This window comes from Ursus arctos, unplaced genomic scaffold, assembly GCF_023065955.2.
Source record: "Ursus arctos isolate Adak ecotype North America unplaced genomic scaffold, UrsArc2.0 scaffold_21, whole genome shotgun sequence".
Classification (NCBI taxonomy): Eukaryota; Metazoa; Chordata; class Mammalia; order Carnivora; family Ursidae; genus Ursus; species Ursus arctos.
Window position 1 is genome coordinate 10547343 of NW_026622886.1, and position 21751 is coordinate 10569093.

At 46.2% G+C, this 21751-nt stretch overlaps 1 protein-coding gene and 1 long non-coding RNA gene across 4 annotated transcripts in view; one reads left to right on the forward strand and one right to left on the reverse strand.

Annotated features, from left to right (window-relative positions):
* Positions 1–274: 274 nt before the first annotated feature.
* APPL2 (adaptor protein, phosphotyrosine interacting with PH domain and leucine zipper 2) overlaps positions 275–21751 on the forward strand; it is a 49998-nt gene continuing 28521 nt past the window's right edge. For 2 of the 3 annotated variants that reach the window (XM_026499759.4, XM_026499760.4), the window contains exons 1-4: positions 275–484; positions 7010–7108; positions 19329–19388; positions 19958–20029. In XM_026499759.4, coding sequence (XP_026355544.2) covers positions 431–484; positions 7010–7108; positions 19329–19388; positions 19958–20029 — 285 coding nt within the window. In that variant the 5' untranslated portion in view covers positions 275–430. Of the gene's footprint in view, positions 485–7009; positions 7109–17210; positions 17655–19328; positions 19389–19957; positions 20030–21751 lie in introns of those variants that run through there. The other variant, XM_057316520.1, reaches the window with a different exon arrangement.
* Positions 7010–17434, reverse strand: LOC130544486 (uncharacterized). Its single transcript, XR_008960798.1, has 2 exons — positions 17202–17434; positions 7010–16452 (listed from the first exon to the last, which is right to left on the reverse strand). It is a non-coding gene; the product is annotated as an uncharacterized LOC130544486 (long non-coding RNA).

A 21751-nucleotide genomic window follows, 5' to 3' on the forward strand; every position in this document is an offset into this window, starting at 1 on the left:
AGTCTTCTAGGTAGGCGCAAGCAGATAAAACCTTATCGTTCCCCGTTTGGGTGCTTGAGCAGCGTAAGTATCCGGCTTGCTAACCACACACCTCGACACCTCGGCTGAGCACTGAGCCGCGGGGCCCACGTGAGGCTCTGCGGCTTCCCGCGAGCAGCGGCGCGGCGGCAGCGGGGCCGCCACACTTCCGGTGGCCAGGCCGCGCGCGCTCGCCACACTTCCTGTTGATCCGGCTCCGCGGAGGGCTGGCCTGGGAGGAGGGCCGGCTGGGCGGGACGGAGGGCGGCTGCGGGGGAGGCGGCCACTGGCCAGGAGTGGGCGCGCGCGGGGCCGCGGCGGGCACGGAGCGTCCGCCTCGTCGCTTCAGCCCGGAGCACCCTCGGCGGCCGCGCCTCCCGCCCTCCGTCCTTCTGCCCGGCCCCGCGCCACCATGCCCGCTGTGGACAAGCTCCTGCTGGAGGAGGCGTTGCAGGACAGCCCCCAGGTACCTCCCGCCGCTCCGGTCCCCTCACCCGGGGACTGGAGGCCGGGGAGGCCCCTCGAGCCCCGGGGGTGGAGGCCGGGAGCACGCTGGGGCCGGGAGGGGGCACCCCGCGGACGGGGCTGGAGAACCCGAGAAAGCCCCCCGCGGCCGGAGTCTTTGTGTCGTGACCCCTTTTCCAGAGTCAGCTGAAACTGACGCTGCCCGGCCTAAACTTGGTCTCCATCGCTTCGCTGAGTGCCTCGGACAAATAAGCTTTTTGTGCCGCAGTGTTGTCATCTGTGACACAGGGATAATAATTGTCCCCGCCTCTTAGAGTTGTCGGAATTAAATAAGGGAATGCCTGTAAAGTTGCTAGCGGGCAAAGTCTGCTACAGAAGAAGCAGTCAGTCTTGGTTATTCCTACTACTACTGATGCGAGGGGTCCTGGTGGATTTAGGGCCAAGAAGGGAGGCAGAGAGCCCAGCTTTCTTTCCCAGCGGTACCCTTCGGCACGGTTTTCCCATTTTGTCAAGAGAAAATTACACCTGCCCCATTTGTCGCACAGGGGGACTTCATTAGCACGCTCCAGATGGAAGAAAGCCCTTGGAGCTCTTCAGGTGAAAGCTGCTGTGTAAAGCGAACAGATGAGTGCAGAATGACAGGAGTTCGTAATGCGGTGCCCTTTTCTTCAGGGAACTTTTTTTGCTCCGCATTAGCCTTGCCCCAGCTTCTTATCTACTCTCCTGGTTCTGTATCCCTGGCTTTATTTAAATCATCTTTTTATCCCCTGGTGTCTCAACTCTTGAAAAATTCGAATGAGATTAACACGTTTTCCTTCTCTTTTCGGTCCCTTTCCTTTTTTCTTAGCAAATTGAACTGCCGGGGTGATCTTTTGATGGACTAACCTACACCCACTCTGCATCTAGTCGGTTCAGTATTAGCAGTCAAACGGCTGTGTGCTTAGTTGCCTTGTGTCCATTTCTTTGTGATCTTCCTTAGGTAGGAAGTAAGAAACTTGAGCAAGCTGTGACTTTTTTTTTTTTTTTTTTTAACTGGCATCCGCTGGTCTGATTGACTTTTCAAAGACCTCTTTGAAGTCTCTAGACTTGTGGCATTTTAATGGGACCGAAGCCCTTCGGAGAAGTCATTTTGTCCATCCTCACACATAATGTGAGATATGAAGATAATAATGTAGAATTTCTACGGATACCATTTTGAACAGGGATTTCCGTTTGCTTTCTAGTCCGGAAGTTCAAAGATTTATTGCTTTCCTAACTGATCATGGTGGTGGCTGAGCCAGGTCAGAGCGGTTGCACTCACTGATTCTCCTATGCTGCTCTCACTGAGAAGTCAAGTTCTGCATTTCTGACTCTCACATAAGCGAATACGCACCATTGCTGAGTGGTTTACAGCGTTTGCTCAGCTGGGAGGTAGCAGAGAACTGGCAAACAAGTCAGGAAAACTGGATCCTAATTCTTGCTCTACCACTAACTTACCATGTGATTGGGGCAAGTCACTTACCCTCATCCTGTGGCTGACTCAGTTTTCTCATCTGCAGAATAAGGGACGTGGAGCAGTTGATCTTTAAGGGGCTTTAGAAGCTTAAAATTATGTTGCATGGTCATAACCTTGAGCTTATATGTGGAAGAGGAGGCTTAGTGGCATTGGCATTCCTATATGATGTTCTTCTTAATGTAGGGAATTGTTACTGCTTTGGGGACTTAGGTGTCATCTTACCAGGATTCTTCATGAGGTTGTTCGATGGAAGCTAACATTCAAGAAGGTCTCTGATAATCATCAGAATATATTTATTTAGCAGTCTTATATAGGACGTGTGCCTAAAGTGGCCTTATTCCCGAGGAAACCCATAGATTTGGAACCGGAGAAAAGCTAATCTGATTCCTTTTATGTGTAAAGAGTAAAAACAATAGCAAACACCTAAATCACACGTGTATTTTATGCACCAGGCATTATTCTAAATCCTTTACCTGTATTAATTCACTTTATAGTCCCAATAATCTTTTGAAATAAGTCTCCTATGAAAATTAGCAAGGAGCAGAGAAGTTGAATAACTTGTCCAAGATTATACACTATACAAGTGGGGGAGCCAGGATTGGAACCAGGCAGTCTAGCCTGTATTGTTCAAGTTGGCCCTGCTACCTGGCACCTGGCGTTTCTATCATCGGTGACCTAAAATGTTTTGCTGAAAGGAAAAGATCCTAAGAAACCATCTATTGTTTGTTTCTTCTAGTTTTATGGAGAGTAGTTATGAGGGTTGCTGCAGCAACCTGCACATGATTCATTAAGTGAGCACAAAAGCGTTTGTAATTGAACTCAGTGACCCAAGGAGAGCTGAATAGCAGTTGACCGCCCTTAGACACATCTATTCATTTCGTCCTTTTTAGTTCTGCACGGTGTATTGGAGACTAGTCTGTGTGTACGCATATCATTTCTGGTTACATCTGATATGTGAGACGCAGAACGTTTTGGGGACGAACCTACTCGTCTCCGTAGCTGTTTGTGAGCCTCTGGTTCTTGCCAGGCGCCGCTAGATGCTGGGAACACAGTGACAGGGTAGGAGTGCCTGCCCTCCACAGGGCACAGTCTGTCCCGGGAGACAGATAAGGAAAGCAGTGCCAGGGCCACGTGAATGGGCTGTGGTAGGAACACAGACGCAGCTTTGAGCAGCTGCCACGCAGACTTCTTCAGGGGCTTATTGGCTTTTGTGTAAGTAGTCCGCTTTTGAGATAAGGTGAAGACAAAAGCAGTATTGCTTGCTGTTCTCTTGATTTTTGTGTGTTTGTTTCCTTTGCAGTTGGCAAAACTGAGGCCCAGGGAAATTAAAGACTTAGTTCTGAGATTATACAGTGAGTGGTGCGACTGGGAACAGCCCTGCTTGACCAAACCAGGCTTTCTTTACTGAAGCAAGAGGCCTCAAAACAACCTGGTGGTTGTGTCTTTACTGTGGAGAATAATGTGTCTGTTTTATAATCAGAGTTATTAAAATTGTGCCATTATATGATCAGATGCTATTCTGGAGAATAAAAAATGTCTAGGACTATCTTATTAGGTACCACCCAGTTTCTTTAAGATGGAGGGATGATGTAGCTGAGGCTGTAGGTATCCTTAGGCTGTTTGGTTTTTTGGCCAGGCATACTCTTAAAAGTGTAGGGTAGTAGGAAAAGGATGGAATTGAAATCCTGATTCTGCCATTGCTACCTTAGGCAAGTTACTCGACCTCTCTGAGCTTGTGTTTCAACATGTGTAAAATTAGAATAAAATTAGTTACTTAATGGGATTCTTAGGAAGAATGAATAATGTGTGTAAAGTGTCTTCATGCCTGCATGTCCTAGTAACTCCATAAACGATTGCTGCTGTTATCTTTATAAGTGATAGGCATCAGGGTCTTTCGAACTTTTAAGCAGGGTCTTTGATGTCTGGTGTACCTTCGGCTGGTCCTTGGTCTCATTCCTTACATTCCAGATAGAGAACATTCCTGTTGTTCCAGATACAAATTTAGGCAGATATGGAGCTGATAATGTGGATATCAAAACAGTGCCTAAGATAGCTGGGCAGGTTTTTTTTTCAGCAGTGATCATGGCCTAGTTAGAAAGGCTGGCTTTTTCTTGCCAGGGCTAATGGGGGTGGTCATGGTAAACATGTCCAGAGTGTAAGGAAACAAAACACTTGTGATATAGATTTGGCAGTTATTACAGGGGAGAGTGTGACAGGATGACCGAAGGGAAACCGGCTCCAGGCAGGACGTGGGCTGTGGACCACAGAGCATGCCCACTGATAAAGCTCAGCCAGCTGGGTGACAGGTGCAGCCTCCTGCAGGGGAGGAAGTGTGGCCGTTGGTGCCGGTCAACCCTGGGTTGACGTCCCAGCCCTGCTGCTTCCCAGCCATGGGAGGTTGAGCAAGTTTCCTGACCTTGATGAGCCTCAGTTTTATTATCTGTAAAACAGGGTTATGTATCCATGGTCTCTACCTCATAAAGTTGTTGGAAGGATTAAATGAAGTAACAAATATTTAGTGCTCAGCACAGTGTCTCACAGGAGGTACAGAGTAAATGGGAGGGCTTGTTTTTGTTCTCTTCGTGGAGGACATTTACATAAGCTTTCTCTTTTCATCTTCTCATTTTCCATTCGGTTTTATTCCTGAGAGTTTTAAAAACAGTAAGTAGGACTCAACTAAATGGATATCAGTCGTAGTTAGAAAAATGAAATATCCTCAGTCACTTGTATCATTCTTTCCTTCTGATTTTCCTAGACATGTTAGTTAGAGCAGAGAAAGATACCAGAACCATCATAAACGAGAGTGAGCTCCTCCAGCATTGACACCATGAACACAAGGAGACAAAAAGGTCCTTTACTATTAGATAACATTTATGGACAACCGTGTGGAGAAGTGTCACTGTGGTGTTCAAATGAAATCATGCAGAGACTCTTGCCCCTTTCCTTTCAGAGTCTCCCAGACGCTCTGTCTGTATCTGCTCTCTCTATATCTTCAATAAATTCTGCTCTCACTTAGAAAAAATGAAATCATACCTGCAAAGCCCTTAGTGTCCAGCATATAATAAGCAATCACAGTTCATTATTTTCGTAATCAGTATCATCTGCTGGCACTATACCTCACACACTGCTAGGCGCTTTATGTATATTCATTATCTCAGTAACCCTACAAATTAGTGTTGCAGCCTGGATTTGGACCCAGGACTGACATGGTCCCAAGGGGATCCCAGATGCTTTGAGAGGCGCAGCAGGCTCTAAGCTCCTGGAGAACATAGAGTCGGTTCTAATGACCTCTGAATCGCAGTTCCCAGCACGATGTTTCAGCAGAAACCGGATGAAGGCAGAGATGCATGCATCAGTGAATGAATACAATCTTTTCCCTCCCCAAAATGCAAAGTATATTAAAAAGATAGAATGAAGAGTTTGGAACCGATGTTTTCCACCTACTGGTTGACATCCATGCATCGATTACGAGAGCCAGTGGGTCACAGTCATGATTTTTGTTTACAAATGGAAGAGAGCGGAATAGAACAGAAAAAAATCGGAGTGTATATGCATACTAATGATAAACATTGTTTGGTAACATGTTTCATACCATTTTTTTAATTTTAGAAGGCTTGAAGACCTCTGCTCTGGCACACAAATTTATATACCCTATGAACTCTGATGTTTTGCTGTCGTTGAGAGCTTTGTAAAAACCTGTCTTATATTTTCCATGCTCATTGCATCTGGTCCCTCTGTTGATAAGGATTGATACTGAAGAGAGTACCTTGGTCTCAGAGAAGGTATTTTTAGCTTTGAAGGGGTCAGGCAGAGCCAGGACAAGTGTGTCCTGCTGCGAAGTACGCTGGAGTTTAGGGGACAAAATCCAGGGGAGACTGAATGATCCAAACACCCAGGTAATTAATTGAGGGTGCTTTGAAGTCAGTCACTGCTATCTTACCTGAAGTTAGAAAAAGAAAGAAGGAATTGAAATGCATACGCAGGGAGGTAATGAGCCTTAATAGATTGTTCTCTGTAAAATGCTTTGATATTATCGTATTATAAGCATTTCTGTAACTTACTGTCCATTCTGTGCCTAATGGGTTGTTTTTAGCGATCCCATTATCACTGACATAATATTTTAAATGCCCACTGTGCTGGACACATTAAGTAAAGTCCCTTGAGTAGATATGGTCACTTATGTGACACCTCAGTGCTTATTTAGACACCATCTCCTATGTCAGTATTTCTTCAGTGTTCAATGTGTCAGGCTCTGTGCACAAGAACAATAGGAAATACCTTCCATCTAAAGACATTGCTCAGCTGCTCCGGGGCCCTGAGTAGTTAGCCTTCACGAAGGAACAGAGCTAGCATTCTTGCTAAGTTGCGATTTCAGTTTTGTGCCCAGATCTGCTGCTGGTGGAACCAGGGTATACGGAATTTCCTGGCTACGAGTTTAAAATTAGTTAAATAAAAGATGACGAAAGATGTGGAAATTGACTGTAGTATCTTAAGAGGAAAGAATGACGCACTCCTGCGAGATGTCCAAGTTTGCAGAAAACCAGACAGATGGTTAGCTGTTGGGGTGATGCCGTGCTGGGCGTCCACACCCCAGGTAAACACACAGGCCTGGCGTTGTGTTCAGTTTATGGGCTGGAAAAGGGAGGCTGCCTTTTTAACTTTCTTTTTTTTTTTTCCCAATTGGATGGACTCTCCTTGTGCTTAGGTAGGGGCTAAGTTGAAACAGGTAATAGCCCTCAAGTCTTACTCTTCAAAAACTGGCTTTCCTTCTCTGGCCCTGACATTCTAATTGTATTCAGTTTGCCCCCTCATTGTAGTCTGAAGGATTAGGAAAGTAGTTCTAAATCAAAGCTCCAGGAATCAGCTCGTCCTAGTATTATCAGTAAAAGAATAAAGCCGGAGAATTGGCACCTTCCTTCCCCATTTCAGAGGTGCGCGCGCATGCGTGCATGTGTGTGTGTATGTTTTCTACCTCCTTTGTAACTTTTCCACTTAGAAATAAAATCGACTTCTTTTCTTCTTTTCTCGTAGACTCGCTCTTTACTGAGTGTGTTTGAAGAAGATGCTGGCACGCTCACGGATTACACCAACCAGCTGCTCCAGGCCATGCAGCGTGTCTACGGAGCCCAGGTAGCCTGCTGTGCCCTCCCCCAGGAGGAGTAGAGCGGGCGCCCCCTGCCCTCATCTTGAACTTCTCTCAAGAGGCTGAGAAATAGGAGTCAGAACAATATCACTGAAAATTTGGAAATAAAATCAGAATTGTTCTCCTCACTTCTGCTCACGTTAAAAAACGGAGGACAGTCTGTTTTCTCTGCTTAAGAAAGTGGGTAATTTTCCTGAAACTAGTAAAACCAGTAAAGAAAGACCACGTCACTGGTTCTGATTTTTTAAAAAATTCAGCCCCAGAGGGGAACACTTGAATCTCCTCATCCTACTTGTGAATGAGCGGGGTCAGTATCCTGAGACATGCTCTTTGCCTTTCTCGTAAATGGGAGTCTTAGACGTCGGGGCAGGCGGGTAGAGGGGGTTTTCCACGTGCTTCCTCTGAAAAGGCTTGAGTCACACTTCTGAAACTATCGGGTGGCTTCTTTGTTTTGAGGAACAAATACCTCCGACTTGCAAAACAATGGAAAATAAATTGCTGAGTAGCAGAAGTGAATCTTTTTAAGATCGAGAAATGCCTGTGTATGTTACGTTCTAAGGGAAGACTTACAAATTACTTAAAATTTATTATGTTGCATGTCAAAATATTATGGCAGTCGATGCTTTTGATTATTGATTCCTTGCTGACTTAAATCTGTATGTGTCAGTGTTTCTTTTTCTCATTAATGATCTCTAAAGAGATGCCACAGTGTATAATATATACTAATAATTGTGTGTAGTCATTTCTTATATAACCCTTCATATATGATCATTTATTATTATTGTTTTATTAGTCATTTATTCATATTGTATATGGGAGGAAGACTCAGTCCTTGCCATTAGAGAGCTTTCATTTGGGTGGGGAGACAGAGAAAACATGTATCTAAGAGCGTTAGCACCGCTGGGAGAGAACGTCGCCTAACCCAGAGGAATTGTGCTCAGCACCCAAAGGGAGGAGGATTGTGACAGTCGAGATCAATTGAGTATTTTGTAGCTTCTGGGCCTGATTTCAGGACTTTCACATGGATTGTTTCATTTAAATTCCTCAGGAACCCTGTGAGGTGGGCATTGTCACCATCCTCATGTTATGGGTTAGGAGACTTAAGGATTCCAATGACAAATGACTTGTCCAAGTCCACCCCGTTACTACATGGCAGAACAAGTCAGCCCGAACCTGAAGCCCAAACTCTCAGCTATGAAACCTGGGGCAGCCTGAACTAGGGGAGTGGCAGCAGAAATGGAAAGAAGTGGGTGAATTTCAGAGGTGTTCTGGAGGCAAATTGGTGACTGATTGGAGGTGAAGGGGTCGGATGTGTGAAGGATGAGTCCGAAGTGATGTCCAGGTCTTTGACTTGAACAACAGGGTGGATAGTCGGGAGCACACGGAAAGAGACGGAGGGTGTGTGTGTGTGTGTGTGTGTGTGTGTGTGTGTGTGCGTGTGTGTAATGGCAGGGATGCCAATGGTAATTCTTTCTTGAAGGCTGATTTTGAGGTGTCCGTGGGATATCAAAGTGGACATCAGATCTAGAGTTCAGGCTGGAGATACAGATTTGCAAACCCTACTGTATTACACAAGTGTAACTTAATTGGGACTGATTTTAAAACCCAAACAAATCATGTGCTCATGTGTGATATTACTTGTTGTTTTGGTAAGACATTCAGAAATTGGGGATGTATCATGGTTGATTTTTATAAAACCCTATTTATATTATATGTTTTTATATTCCCTATATATTCAAAATTTAAGAAAATAGAAATTTTTTTCCCACTGGGCTTGGACCTGAACTTACTTGCTATTCAGTAATTTGAATATTGTCATTAAATGATTTGTCTCCCGTTTAAGGTTTAGGAGCCCCACGACTTAAGGGACAGTGTCTCTGTCACTCCCAAGAGTCTCTCTGTTCTGCCTCTCCATGTCTGTCAGAATCATTTACTTGGAGACGTCCAGATGCTTTCTTATGCGTTTTTTTTCTTTTGAGCCAGAAAACTACATTTTGCCAAAATTAAGTGGGTCGTGCATTCCAAGAGTCTGTAAACCGGCTTTTAATTCACACCACATGATCATCACATGGGTTCTGTACTGGCCAGAAACCCTTCCTCCGGCCTCGGCATTTCCTGCAGCAGAGGCTCGCGGGAAGGGCTGGTTAGGGCTGCCAGACGCAGCGACAGATGCGAGCAGTGGCCCGCGGCACCCAGACCGGCTGGGTCAGGGTCAGTTGGTTTTCAGGTTTATGTGAAGGCTTAGGTGTCTTATTTTGTTTCTTTGTAATTAAAAAAAGAAAACTTCTTTGACTCCTCTTTGATGAATTTGTTTATATACACGTATGTATGGGTGTGTGTATATGTATGTATAGTAATACTTATCAGTGTTTTCACTCCACTTTTTTCCCCTAAGTTATGTTTTCTTGGTTTATTTAACATTATTCCTAAATATTTTACACCTAGACCTGTTGAATTAAATTAATAGGGTTTTATAATCTCATTCTTAAAAACAGAGGCACTTAGCAAGATGTTTTTGCATTATTGTATTTTAAAAAACCAGGTTCATGGTTCTGATAAGTGATAAATGTTCACAAGAGGTACTTTGAATCAGATCACATGGTAAATTTCTGTATCCTGATAGGGCGAATGCCATTGGACCTCAATTTTCGAAAGAGGAAGAGTGAGGAAAAGTAAGGGAAAGTTCTGTGAGCAGTTTTGCTGACTGTAGCCGATTTGGGGGAGAATTATAAATTTTATTTGACTTATGTGCTAGAATGAACCTATAGTCCATGGCTGTTTTTCACCTTTAACAGTGGTCTGTGAAGTCACGTCTGGTCTTTTGACTGTCAAATGTGCCTTTGCACGCCAAGGGAACCGAGTACCTTGTTAGGGGTCATTTGAACGAAAGAAGCAGTACATGTTTCTCATACACTAATAGCAGAGATGGGTTACATAAAAAGATCTGCTGTCTTGAAGATGATTGGCTAAATAAGTTTAAAATCTCTTAGTGTTTGAATAGATGCATCTGTGTCCATATTCAGTTAAATCTCAAATTTTGTGTTTCATACAATTGTTATACAGAATCACATAAATAATCAAAATATCTGCCGTAATTTTGTTTGTGGTTTTTTTTTTTTTTGGAGAGGTTAAAATTTTTTAAATCTTTTAAGAATGGATTTATTAGGGTCTTACAGTGAAATTTACTTAGGTAATCTCATTGCGAATATCGTGGTGAGAAAACAGAGAGCGGTGAAATGTCCCCAGCAGCATTAGCGAAACCCAGCAGTTCTTGGAATCTGTCTCCTCCAACAGATAAAGAACCTCTGTAGTTAGTGCCTTCAGTCTGGATAGAATTTTTTTCCTTCTTTTTTTTTTTCTTTAAGTAAATTTTGGGTGGATTTTTTTGAAGTGAGAACCATGGTTAAAGCCCTTTCATTTTCCTTCAGCAAACCAGGCTTATTCAAACATAGTTCTGTCTCTACAACTGTTCTTAAACCTGGAATACAGAACTACAGATCCTAAAAACAAAAAGCCCAAATTGGAGGTGGGAATAGTATCTTTTTAAATTGGGGTAATAGGTAACAGGAGGTGATAGGAGTAAAATATTTTGAAGAGAAGATACACACAAATTGGGTATTATAAAGAAAAATTTCTTTAGAAATGATGATAACAGTTGCTTGAACAACATGAGTTTGAATGGCACCGGTCTATTTATACATGGATTTTTTAAAAATAAATACAGTACTGTAAATGTATTTTCTCTTAAGACTTTCTTTTTTTTGGTAAAGATTTATTTTAGAGCACGAGAGAGAGTGAGCGCTCACACACAAGTTAGGGGAGGGGCAGAGGGAGAGGATTCCCCGCTGAGCGCGGAGCCCAAAGGGGCTTGATTGCAGGACCCTGAGATCATGACCTGAACCAAGACTAAGAGTTGGGTGCTTAGCCAACCGAGCCACCCGGGGGATTTTTTAAATAACATTTTCTTTTCTCCGGCTTATTTTATTGTAAGAATATAGTATATAATACATATAACATACAGAATTTGTGTTGACTGTTGATGTTGTCAGTAAGGCTTCTGGTCAGCCGTAGGCTATTAAGTTTTGGGGCAGTTAAAAGTTAGATGCAGATTTCTGGGTGTACAAGTTGGGGCAGGCCCCTCTAACCCCTGCTTTGTTCAACGGGCCCCTGTATAGAGATCTCAAGCTAAGCTAGCTAATGCAGCACCTTCTGCGAAACAAAATGGGAGGAGTGGGCTTCCAGGAGTGTGAGCTTATTATAGCGCCAGGGAAGGATTTGGAAGGCAGATAGGGTCAAAACTGCGTATTTTAATAATAGAAATAATAGTCTCCGTTTATTGGGCACAGAAACTACCATACGCTAGGCTCGGCGTCTCCTTTGTAGGATCTCATTTAGCTTTCATAAGAAAGGAGAGGCGTTACTATAGCGTGTGTTCGCAGATCAGTAAACCAAGACTCAAGTTATATATTTTGCGTGATATCACGGTGACAGAACTAGAATTTGCACTCAGGTCTTTGACTCGAAGATCTGTACTCTCACCCTGAGCCACTGTGCTCTACTCTTTTGACATACTGACCTCCAGAAGTGGCAGCAGAGGCTGAGGAAGTAGGAGCTTTCCACGGTGGTTCTTGTCACTATAGGACAGGCACACAGCTGTGGAGCACGGCAATTCCCCTTTCGCTGTGGGTTCGCTTTCCCACGTTCCCATTACCCACAGTCAGCTGCAGTCTGGAAGCAGGTGCTGCTCCTCCGGATGTACCGTCAGAAGGTCACTAGTAGCCTGGTGCCACATCATGGCCCTCATTCCATCTCACCACGTAGGCATCATCATCTCACATCATCACAAGACGGAGGATGAGTACAACACGACGAGATATTTGAGAGAGAGACCACGTTCACATAGCTTTTATTACAGTATACAGTTGGCCCTTGAACAATGCAGGGGTTGGGGTGCTGACCCCCAACACAGCTGAAAATCCTCATACAACTTTTAACTCCCCCAAAGCTTAGCTAGTAATGGCCTACTATTGACCAGAAGCCTTCCAGTGACATAGTTGATTAACACGTATTTTGTATGTTGTATATGTGTATACTGTACTCTTAAAGTAAGCTAGAGAAAAGAAAGCATTATTAAGAAAATCACAAGGAGGAGAAGATACATTTATAGCACTGTATGTATGTATGTATTTATTTATTTATTTATTTTTTTTTTTAAAGATTTTATTTATTTATTCGACAGAGATAGAGACAGCCAGCGAGAGAGGGAACACAAGCAGGGGGAGTGGGAGAGGAAGAAGCAGGATCATAGCGGAGGAGCCTGATGTGGGGCTCGATCCCATAACGCCGGGATCACGCCCTGAGCCGAAGGCAGGCGCTTAACCGCTGTGCCACCCAGGCGCCCCACTGTATGTATTTATTGAAAAAAATTTGCATGTAAGTTGACCTGGAACAGTTCAAGCTCATGTTGTTCAGGGGTCAACTGTATTGTTGTAATTCTTCCATTTTGTTATCATTGTGAATCTTTCACTGTGCCTAATTTATAAATTAAACTTTATCATAGGTATGTATGTGGAGGAAAAAACAGCATATGTAGGGTTCAGCACTAGCCACAATTTCGGGCATTCACTGGGGGCCTGGGAATGTGTCCCCCAGGGAAACGGAGCCCCACTGTATGTGAGAGGTGGAGGTCAATTCCTTTTTGTATCTTGAAGTGACTTCCCTTGTTGAATTAGTTTTTACGCATAATTGTTTTAGTCAGTGCATTTTAATAGCCCTGAAAACCAGTCAAATTGAGGTTGATATGACAGGGACTGAAGAGAAATATGTATGTAGCTTAAGTGAGGGAGCAGAGAGCCTGAGTGGTTTCTAGAAACCGCTTCGGAGACCGGGATTCCTGCACTTGTTTTGCATGCAGGATCTACAGCTTTTCCTCATGATGGCTTTGACGGCATTCAGATTAGTATGAAAGATGATTCTGGGCGAGGCTCATTCACTTAGGTACAGGGGTTAAGTGTGTGGCCTTGAACTCATCAGATCTGAGTTCCAGTGCTGGCTTGGCCACTGTTCTGTGATGTTGGGAGGGTCACTTGTTTGCCTGAATTTCCTTATCAGGTAACAGAGACCGTAATCATGGCCGCCTAATTGATTGTTGTGAAGGTTAATAGAGTTTACCTGTGAAGGGCTAAGATCAGTTCCTGGCACGAAGGGCTCTGGATGTTAATCATCTCCTAAGTCTTATAATAACAATAGTTAAGATAGCACGTTATACTGGGACTGTTATTTGGGTTCAATGGGAGCTTGGTCCTCTGATCCTGACTTTGTTGACAGAGCAGTCTATACTTGCTCTCTTCACTTCCTCACTGGATATTTGATGCCCGTTCCTCAAGCCCCCTCGGTCTGGCCTCCCTCCTACCCTTGCCACGATGGGGGCTTATTGCCAAAATCACAGCCTCTCCACCCTTGGGCCCTGGGCAAACACCTGATCCTTTAATGACACCCCCCTTGAAGCAGTTTTGCTTTGGTTCCTGTGACAAGGTCCCTTCTGGTCCCCTCCTGGTTCTCTGCCCGTCCTTCTAGGTCTTTCTCCTTTCTTGGCACACTGTTGCTGCCTACCCCTTAAGTCTTGGTTCTCCAGAATCGCAGTGGAATCCTCCTTTGCTCCATCTCCATTTGCTTCTAGATCTAAGATCCCTTCAGCAAGCCTGGCCATTTTGGGATCTGTTTCTAGTCTTTGTCTCTGGGTCTTTATGCAAGACATTTGCCTACTGGTTCTATGGGGAGTGAGGACTCAGATCTTACCCGATCTAGCACTCCCCTGATCCATCTTCCTGCCTTCGGGACGTGTCTTCCCCTTCCCGTCCCTCCTCCAGCCAAACCTCCCTCCCTCCCTATCTTCATGTGCTTCCCTGGCTCCCAGTGCAGATGAGTTTGAACTCCTCAGCAAGGTGCGCAAAGCTCTTCACGAACTGAGTATCAGGCTACTCCTCTAGCCTCGTGCTTGGCTGTTCCAGAATATGCCAGGCCCTCCACATGTCTTGAGACTTGGCTCTGCCATTCCTGCTGCCGGCAATCCCTATTAGCCCCTCGCTCTGACAAACGGCCTTCCCGGCTTTAAGACCTCACCTCAGAGGTGTCTCTGGCACCTTTCCTTTCTTCCTGCTCTCCCTTCGCAGCAGCCGAAGCTCGCCTGTGCGCCCGGCTGCCCCTGACACTTGTTGATCTGAGCACTTCCGGTGCAGCGAGTGTGGTTTCCGCATCCCTCCGGACCATGAGATCCCAGAGCGCAGACTCTGTCTCCACTGCCCGCACCAGGCCTGGCCCCTCTGAGTGTTGGAGCCGTGGGTGTCATAGGTGTGGAGTAAAGGACTGAGTTGGGGACATCTGCAGATGAACGCCAGCGCAGCCCAGCCGTGTGCTTTGTCATCACTCCCAAATCCCTGCAGGTCCTCTGCGTCCTAGCCCCGGGTGCTGTCGTCCATCAGTCATCCTACTGGAGGCCGGTTTCCTTTGCTTTTGCCTCCTTCCTCATGCGCTGCATGCTGTTTTGGCCTCAGAAATACTTCTCAGGCCTCCACCCCTTCTGCACGTTCTGCGGCGGGCTCAGACCGTTCTCATCCCTCACTCGACCTCTTCAGGTGGTCTCCCGACCCTCTTCCGTGCCCTTCAGTGCTCCTGTCCACGACAGCCATGCTTGAGTTTTCCTCTGCTTGTGTCGGATCTTGTCACTCTCCTGCCTGTTCCGTTGCCTCCAGGGTAACCTCCCCGCCCCCAGCGGGCACCTCTCACGGCCTGCCCCCCAGCACAGTGTCCTGCCTTCATTCCTTGAGCTCCTCACTACTCCTGGGCGTGGCCCAGCTCGAGGGCTCCTGGACCCTGGCTTTGTGGTAAGCACGTGGCGACTGAGACTTTCCACAACTGGGCTCGAGACAACATTGCTGGGATGGAAGCAAGGGCCTCCGTGGTGACTTTGGCCCCAGTGGATGTCCTCTGCCCCTGCTCCCGGCCTCTCCATTGCCGTTCACCATACATGTGCCGCCAGCAGGGGCCTTTTGGGTGGCTTGGGGTGACAGTGACAATTCCATGAGCGCTCCGTGCCACCCCAAGATAAACAGTCCTTTGCTAAAAGTTGATTTTCCTTTTAGGTTTGCTGACCACTGGTATTTCTGCCTTGGCAGAAGTTTCCGTGAAGTTTCCATCTAATATAGGAGATGCTGTCAGTAAACACTTCCGCAGGTTATCTTTTTAAAGGATTCTTAGGAGGCATTAAATAGCATAGTTAATAGCCAAAGACCGGTTCCAGAATGTCGCAGAAATCTGACTCGTAGAACTCCATTTAGAGTCTAAATTTTAGGCCACCTCTGTTGCTGAACCACAGCTAGACAAGTGTGGGATTTATGTTCCTATCCAGAGGCCCAGCGAGACAGGTTTGCACTTTGGATTGGAAATAGCATAGTGTTAAAAACGTGGTATTTAGATTTCAAGTCCGGCAGATCTGCTTTGGGTCTTTGCCTTGCCGGATATTAGTTGTGATTTTAGAAAGTTATTATCCTTTCTGAGCCTTTGTCTCCTCGCTTGTAGAATGAGAATGGTATAGTCCTTACCTGATAGGTGCATCGTAAGGATTAAATGTGGTAATATATGAAAAGCACTTAACAGCCCCATCAGGTACCTAGGAAAGCCTCACTGAGGGTTAGCAGCTGTCTGCGTTACTGCTGTTGCTAATATTTACTCTGCACCCAAGCTCCGGTTCTGCAAGGCTTGTTGCAGAGATAATTGTGTGGGCTGACCTCACAGGGTGTGGATTAATGGGCTAATGTTGGCAAAGCATTTCACAAAACCTCTGTGTACCATAGATTAAGTGTGAGTAAGATTAAAGTTGGTCTAGTTCAAAAGATTTTTCACGGCCTGTGTTCTGCACAGAAGTTCACTTCTTTTCAGGGCCGGTGACAGGCCATTTTGGACCTGTCGTTTGTTCCCCGCGCGATCATACCGGCAGAGCAGAATCTTGTAGCCTGAAATCACACACATCTGAAAATACACAGCATTTTCACGGGGTATTTCTGGGAGAGACTTGGTGGAGTCCAGCTGTATGCAGTAGCTGTGGAAATCAGCAGATGAATGCTGTGCCCCCTTGTGGCTCTGTGCCGGGGGACCGGAACCGCCCCCCCCCCCCAGTAGCCTGGGTGCAGGGTGACGCTGGCAGTGCCCTGGCAGCCTTTTCCATTCCATCTGGAGTGTTTACCACTAAGTGGTAGAGACGAATTCAAGTAGCCTGTGCTTCTTGCTTAGTTTGAAGGCAGGGAGGGCAGTTATCATGTCTGTTGACCAGTCTCTAAAGGATGCAGATATGGGGCAGTAATATTTTAGATTAGCTAAAATAAAGAATGACTTAAGAGAGTAGAAAATGGGGGCACCTGGGTGGCTCAGTCGATTAAGCGTCTGCCTTTGGCTCAGGTCATGATCCCGGGGTCCTGGGATCGAGCCCCGCATCGGGCTCCCTGCTCTGTGGGGAGCCTGCTTCTCCCTCTCCCTCTGCCTGCTGCTTGTGCTTTCTCTCTCTGCCTCTCAAAATAAATAAAATCTTTTTTAAAAAAGGTAGAAAATGTTCCTTGAATTTGAAATATCGTAGCTCAATGGAGAGCCTCCTGAGGGTGGGTCTCTAGAGACATTCAGTGTCTAAAGCAGGGTCAGCAGTTTACACCCTTGGGCTGGCTTCCTGTTTTTATAAATGTTTAAATAAAGGAAGCCACGCTTATTCATTTCTCTCTTGTTTATGGCTGCTTTCATGTTCCAACAGCAGAGTGAGTAGTTGTGTCAGAGACCCCGTCCCAAAGTCATGTCTATCTGGCCCCTCAGAGGAAAAGTTTGTCAATTTAGGCTAGAGCGTAGGCTGCCTCAGCTCTTAGCAGGACTTGGGATCTTGGAGAGTAGTGTTTAAGTGTGTGGATCTCAGAATGGGACAGACTTGGGCTCACATCCCAACCCTGCTGCTGGTTAGCTGTGTGACCTTGGGCAAGTGTCTAAACCTTTCTGTGCCGCAGTTGCTTCATCTGTAAAATGGAGTTAATAATCAGAACCTACCTTATAGGGTTGTCAGAATGAAATGAGGTGATGCAGGGAATACACTTGGTGTGGCGTCTGCCATGGGTTAAGTGCTCTCCGTGTCAGTTGCTGTTGTTAGGATGATTCTGGAGGTCTGCAAATCCCAGTCCACGTCGTGCGGCCCCCAGGCAGATGCTGAAGTAGCTTGAGCAAATCCAACTTAAACCGTCCGTGATAACTCGGAGAAGGGGAGCAAGGGATTTTCTGATGCAACAGGCTGTCAGCCCAGTGAGTGGGCCAAGACTCTTGTTCCCGTGCATTCTGACCTTTCAGACCGCACTGCTGGAGATGATCGGCAGGCAGTATTTCTCGGCTGATTGCTTCATGCCTGTCCACTCTTGGTATTTTATTGTACCCTCCCCATTGTGATGTTACTTTGGGTATGAAGTATTTTCCTCTGATTCCACGTACTGTATTAAACCGGGAATTTAGGTGAGTTTGCTAACCTTGTCTGTGCACTCATCCATCACACGTTTGTTGAGAGGCTGCTGTGTGCTGGGAGCTGTCACACCCCCTCCCTCAGTGCGGGGCCTAGTGCTCGTGCATCTGTCCACCTGCCTTCCTCTTGACTCTTTGGCCGTCAGCTCTGGTTTGTTTTGAAAGGAGTGGCACCCTGGTAGGATGCCACAGCCGGGAACTCTTATTATTATATGCTGGGTTTTATTCTGGGGGAAAAGGGAGAGAGCCATGTTTCAGGATCAATTAATGCCCGTTCCTTGAGGCCAATGAAGAAAGTCAGGGAACAGGTTGGCCAGCTGTCAGCAAAGAGGGCTGAAAAAAGTAGGATTAGGACTTTGATGGGTCTTGCAAAGGAAAACCACAATCAAGAAAACAAGCTTCTGCAGAGTTCAGGCCTTGCCCCTAAAGGGACAGCAAACCCAGGAGAATTAGAAAGTAAGTCTAGGCCACCGACAACCCGTGCCCTCCCCTCCTTCTCTCCAGTCAGACCCTGGGGCTCTGCCGCTCTGTTGGGAGTGAGTCCCGAATCTGAAGAGAGGCTTTCACTAGCTCTAGAAATGGAAGACCCGTGTTCTAGGCGGAGGGCTTCGACTGTGGGAGGCTACTGGCGGAACACTGCCCCACAGCCAGAGATGAGAGGGATAAGTCAGAGAAGAGGAAGAGGAACAATACAGGCCAGTGAAAAGTGGCATGAAACGGGCCTCCCGGGACAGTGCAGCTGTGTCTCTGTGTCCCCACCCAGCAGGACAGACCTAGCCTTCTTGGGTTTGCTGGATCTGATTATGTCCCAGTGCAGCTGAAGTTCCCGTTGCACTTAGAATACAGTCTAAACGTGGACCGTGGAGGCTCGCGTGCCCTCACTCTGCCTGCACGGTCAGGCTCGTCTCGCCTGCACCCCTTGCTCCGGCTACACTCGGCTCTGTCGCTCTTCAGAGAGGCTGTGCTACTCTTCCACATGCTGGTGCCTCCTTCTGGAAAGCTGGTTCCCGTGGCTAACTCCTCGTCTGTCTTCAGGGGTCCACTTAGAACCTCTCTTCCTTAGAGACCACCTGGGTCCTCCTGTTAGAACCTCCTGACAGGTCCATGATTTCCTTTGCGGTTCTCATCATGCTTGTAACTATTTTTTGATGTCTGCTTCCCCAGTAAATCCCATGAGGACGGGGACTGCGTCTTTGTTGGATGTTGGGCGCAGCATAATTGCTCACTACATTTTTTTTTTTAAAGATTTTATTTATTTGACAGAGACAGCCAGCGAGAGAGGGAACACAAGCAGGAGGAGTGGGAGAGGAAGAAGCAGGCTCCTAGCAGAGGAGCCTGACGTGGGGCTCGATCCCAGAACGCTGGGATCATGCCCTGAGCCGAAGGCAGACGCTTAACGACTGCGCCACCCAGGCGCCCCTACTCACTACATTTTTGTACCGACTGACCAGAAGGAGCAGTAATTTGTAGATGGTGGGGGGGGGGGGGGTCAGCAAGCTTTAACCTTTTTAATTTGTTTTGGTCTTGTTTTCCAAATAATTCCTGAACAAACTGTTATTTTATAGACATACACATACATTTTTTTATGGGATTCTCTGAAGTGACTTTTTTTTTGGTGACTATACATGTGTTGGACACACCTTACCTGCTTTTCTCTTCTCCCTGCAGAATGAGATGTGCCTGGCCACTCAACAGCTTTCTAAGCAGCTGCTGGCGTATGAAAAACAGGTAACTGGGTATTTATGTGACACGTGATGCTGTGCTCGGGACTCTCGCAAGTGGAGTTCTTTTAAGGAGTTCTCCAAGCGCATCCTTGAAAGGCTTTGATTTCCTTCTTTCTTTTTTGTCCATTCCTGGGTTTTTGTTGTTGTTTGTTTGTTTTTGTCTTGCCTTTCCCTTTCCCTGATAAATTCTAACTGGTGATTATCCCAGAGTCTTTATGATGTATTCTAATTAGCCTACAGAAGTCACCCACTGCCTTGAGGGTTCATGGTCTGAGGGGCTACATATGGATCAAATTCCAGGAAATAACCCAGTTCCAGGAAATAAACTCAAAGATGCCATTATGTCCGGACAGAAGGGTGATGGCCAAGAAAGGAATAGTCAGGGAGGGGCGATGGAGCACATCGCTGAGGCAGGACGAGGCGAGCGCACTCGTTTTCTGCAGGTAGACACTGTGGCGTGATGTGCGCTCAGGAGCAGAGTGGAGCAGGCGTGGAGGGCGGTGGGACGTGGGCGAGGCGGCAGCACTGACTCCCCAAGCGTTAACACCCGGGTCTTTTATTCTCTGGTCTTAGAATTTTGCTCTTGGCAAAGGCGACGAAGAAGTAATTTCTACACTCCACTATTTTTCCAAAGTGGTAGATGAGGTAAGATTGCAACGTGGCAAAATTTTATTTGGTTCTTTCTTGAACTTTCTTTCATCTTTGTGTTGGCCCAATTTCCGTTTTACATATCTACTTAAATATCTAAGAAGATATCTCAACTTGTTGCTCTTCCAAAGCTCATGTCACAAGAAAGGTTGTATGCGATTATGTTTCTGGTTTGAGGAGAAAGCCTTTGTTATACATGAACAATGGACCAAGAGAAAGATTTCTGAGAATTCAGTTTCCTGAGAGAGTGTATTGGTTTCTCTGACTGCTTGTAATAAATTACAAGTAGGTGGCTTAAAACAATAGACATTTATTCTCTCCCAGTTCTGGAGGCCAGAAGTATGAAATCAAGTTGTTGGCAAAGCCAGGCTCCCTCCAAAGGCCTGAGGAGGAATCCTTCTCGGCCCCTTCCGGCTTCTGGTGGCCCTGGGCATCCCTTGGCATGTGGCCGCATCCCTCCAGTCCCTGCCTCTGCCTTCCCATGGCCTCCTCCCCATCCACTTCACCCCTTCCATCTGTGTCTTCTCTTCTCATAAGGACACTTGTCATTGGATTAGGGCATGCCTGGATAACCCAGGATGATCTCATTTCAGGTCCTTCATTACATCTGCGAAGACCTTGTTCCTAAATACATGTTCTGGATGGACATTCCTTTGGGAGAGGATGAGGGAGGGCACGATTCCCCCCACCACAAACGGTTGCATACAACTGTTCTTGTAGCTGTATTGTATAATACGTTTGGAACATTTTGAAAAACAGGTATTGTTATAAGAGAAGTACCTAAATCCGAGCTGGAGTAGACACTCCAGCTCAGAGGCTACTGGTGCTGAGCAGAGCCCTCTGCAGAACTGGCTCGGTATGAAATCGGTAGTTCACCTTTCAAGGAGCTTGCGGTACTTAGAGTAGAAAATTATAAAGAAGCGAAAGAGAATACGCAGGTGCCATTTAACTGTTAGGTCGCTGACGTAAAAGAGATACTGCCTTCAGTTTATAAAATGCGAAACTAGGGGCGCCTGGGTAGCGCAGTCGTTACGCGTCTGCCTTCGGCTCAGGGCGTGATCCCGGTGTTCTGGGATCGAGCCCCACATCAGGCTCCTCCGCTGGGAGCCTGCTTCTTCCTCTCCCACTCCCCCTGCTTGTGTTCCCTCTCTCGCTGGCTGTCTCTCTGTCAAATAAATAAAATCTTTTAAAAAAATAAAATAAAATGCAAAACTAATATTCATATAAAATATACCGATTGCATCGTCATTCATTCAACAAATCAACCCAACAAGTTGCTGTTTGTTCACAAACGCGCGTTGCGTACCTCCTGTGTAGTACGTGCTGTCCTAGGCACCGGGGATAGAACCGAGACCGCGCCATCCAGTTCTTTTTCTGCTTCCTCCTTTCCCCGTGACTCTGACTCTCTGCAAAACGTATGTTTAAAATGGATGGATAGCTTTTCCGGAAGAGGAGGAGCGTGAATGGAAAGAAGTGATTAGAAAGGAGCAAAAAGTAATTTTTTTGGACGTGAGGAGACGAATGTTTCCAGATTAACCATGAATAAGCAGCCCGGGGGGAGAAACAGCGTGTCGCACCCACTGAAGTCAGGTCTTTTCTTGACCAGAGCCAGTTGCTAAGGAAATGTGGTTAGTCCTCAAACCCCCAGAACCGATATTTCCAGTTTAAGATACTTACTTACAACCCTACTTTCTTTCATGGGCAGGACTGACGATTGTT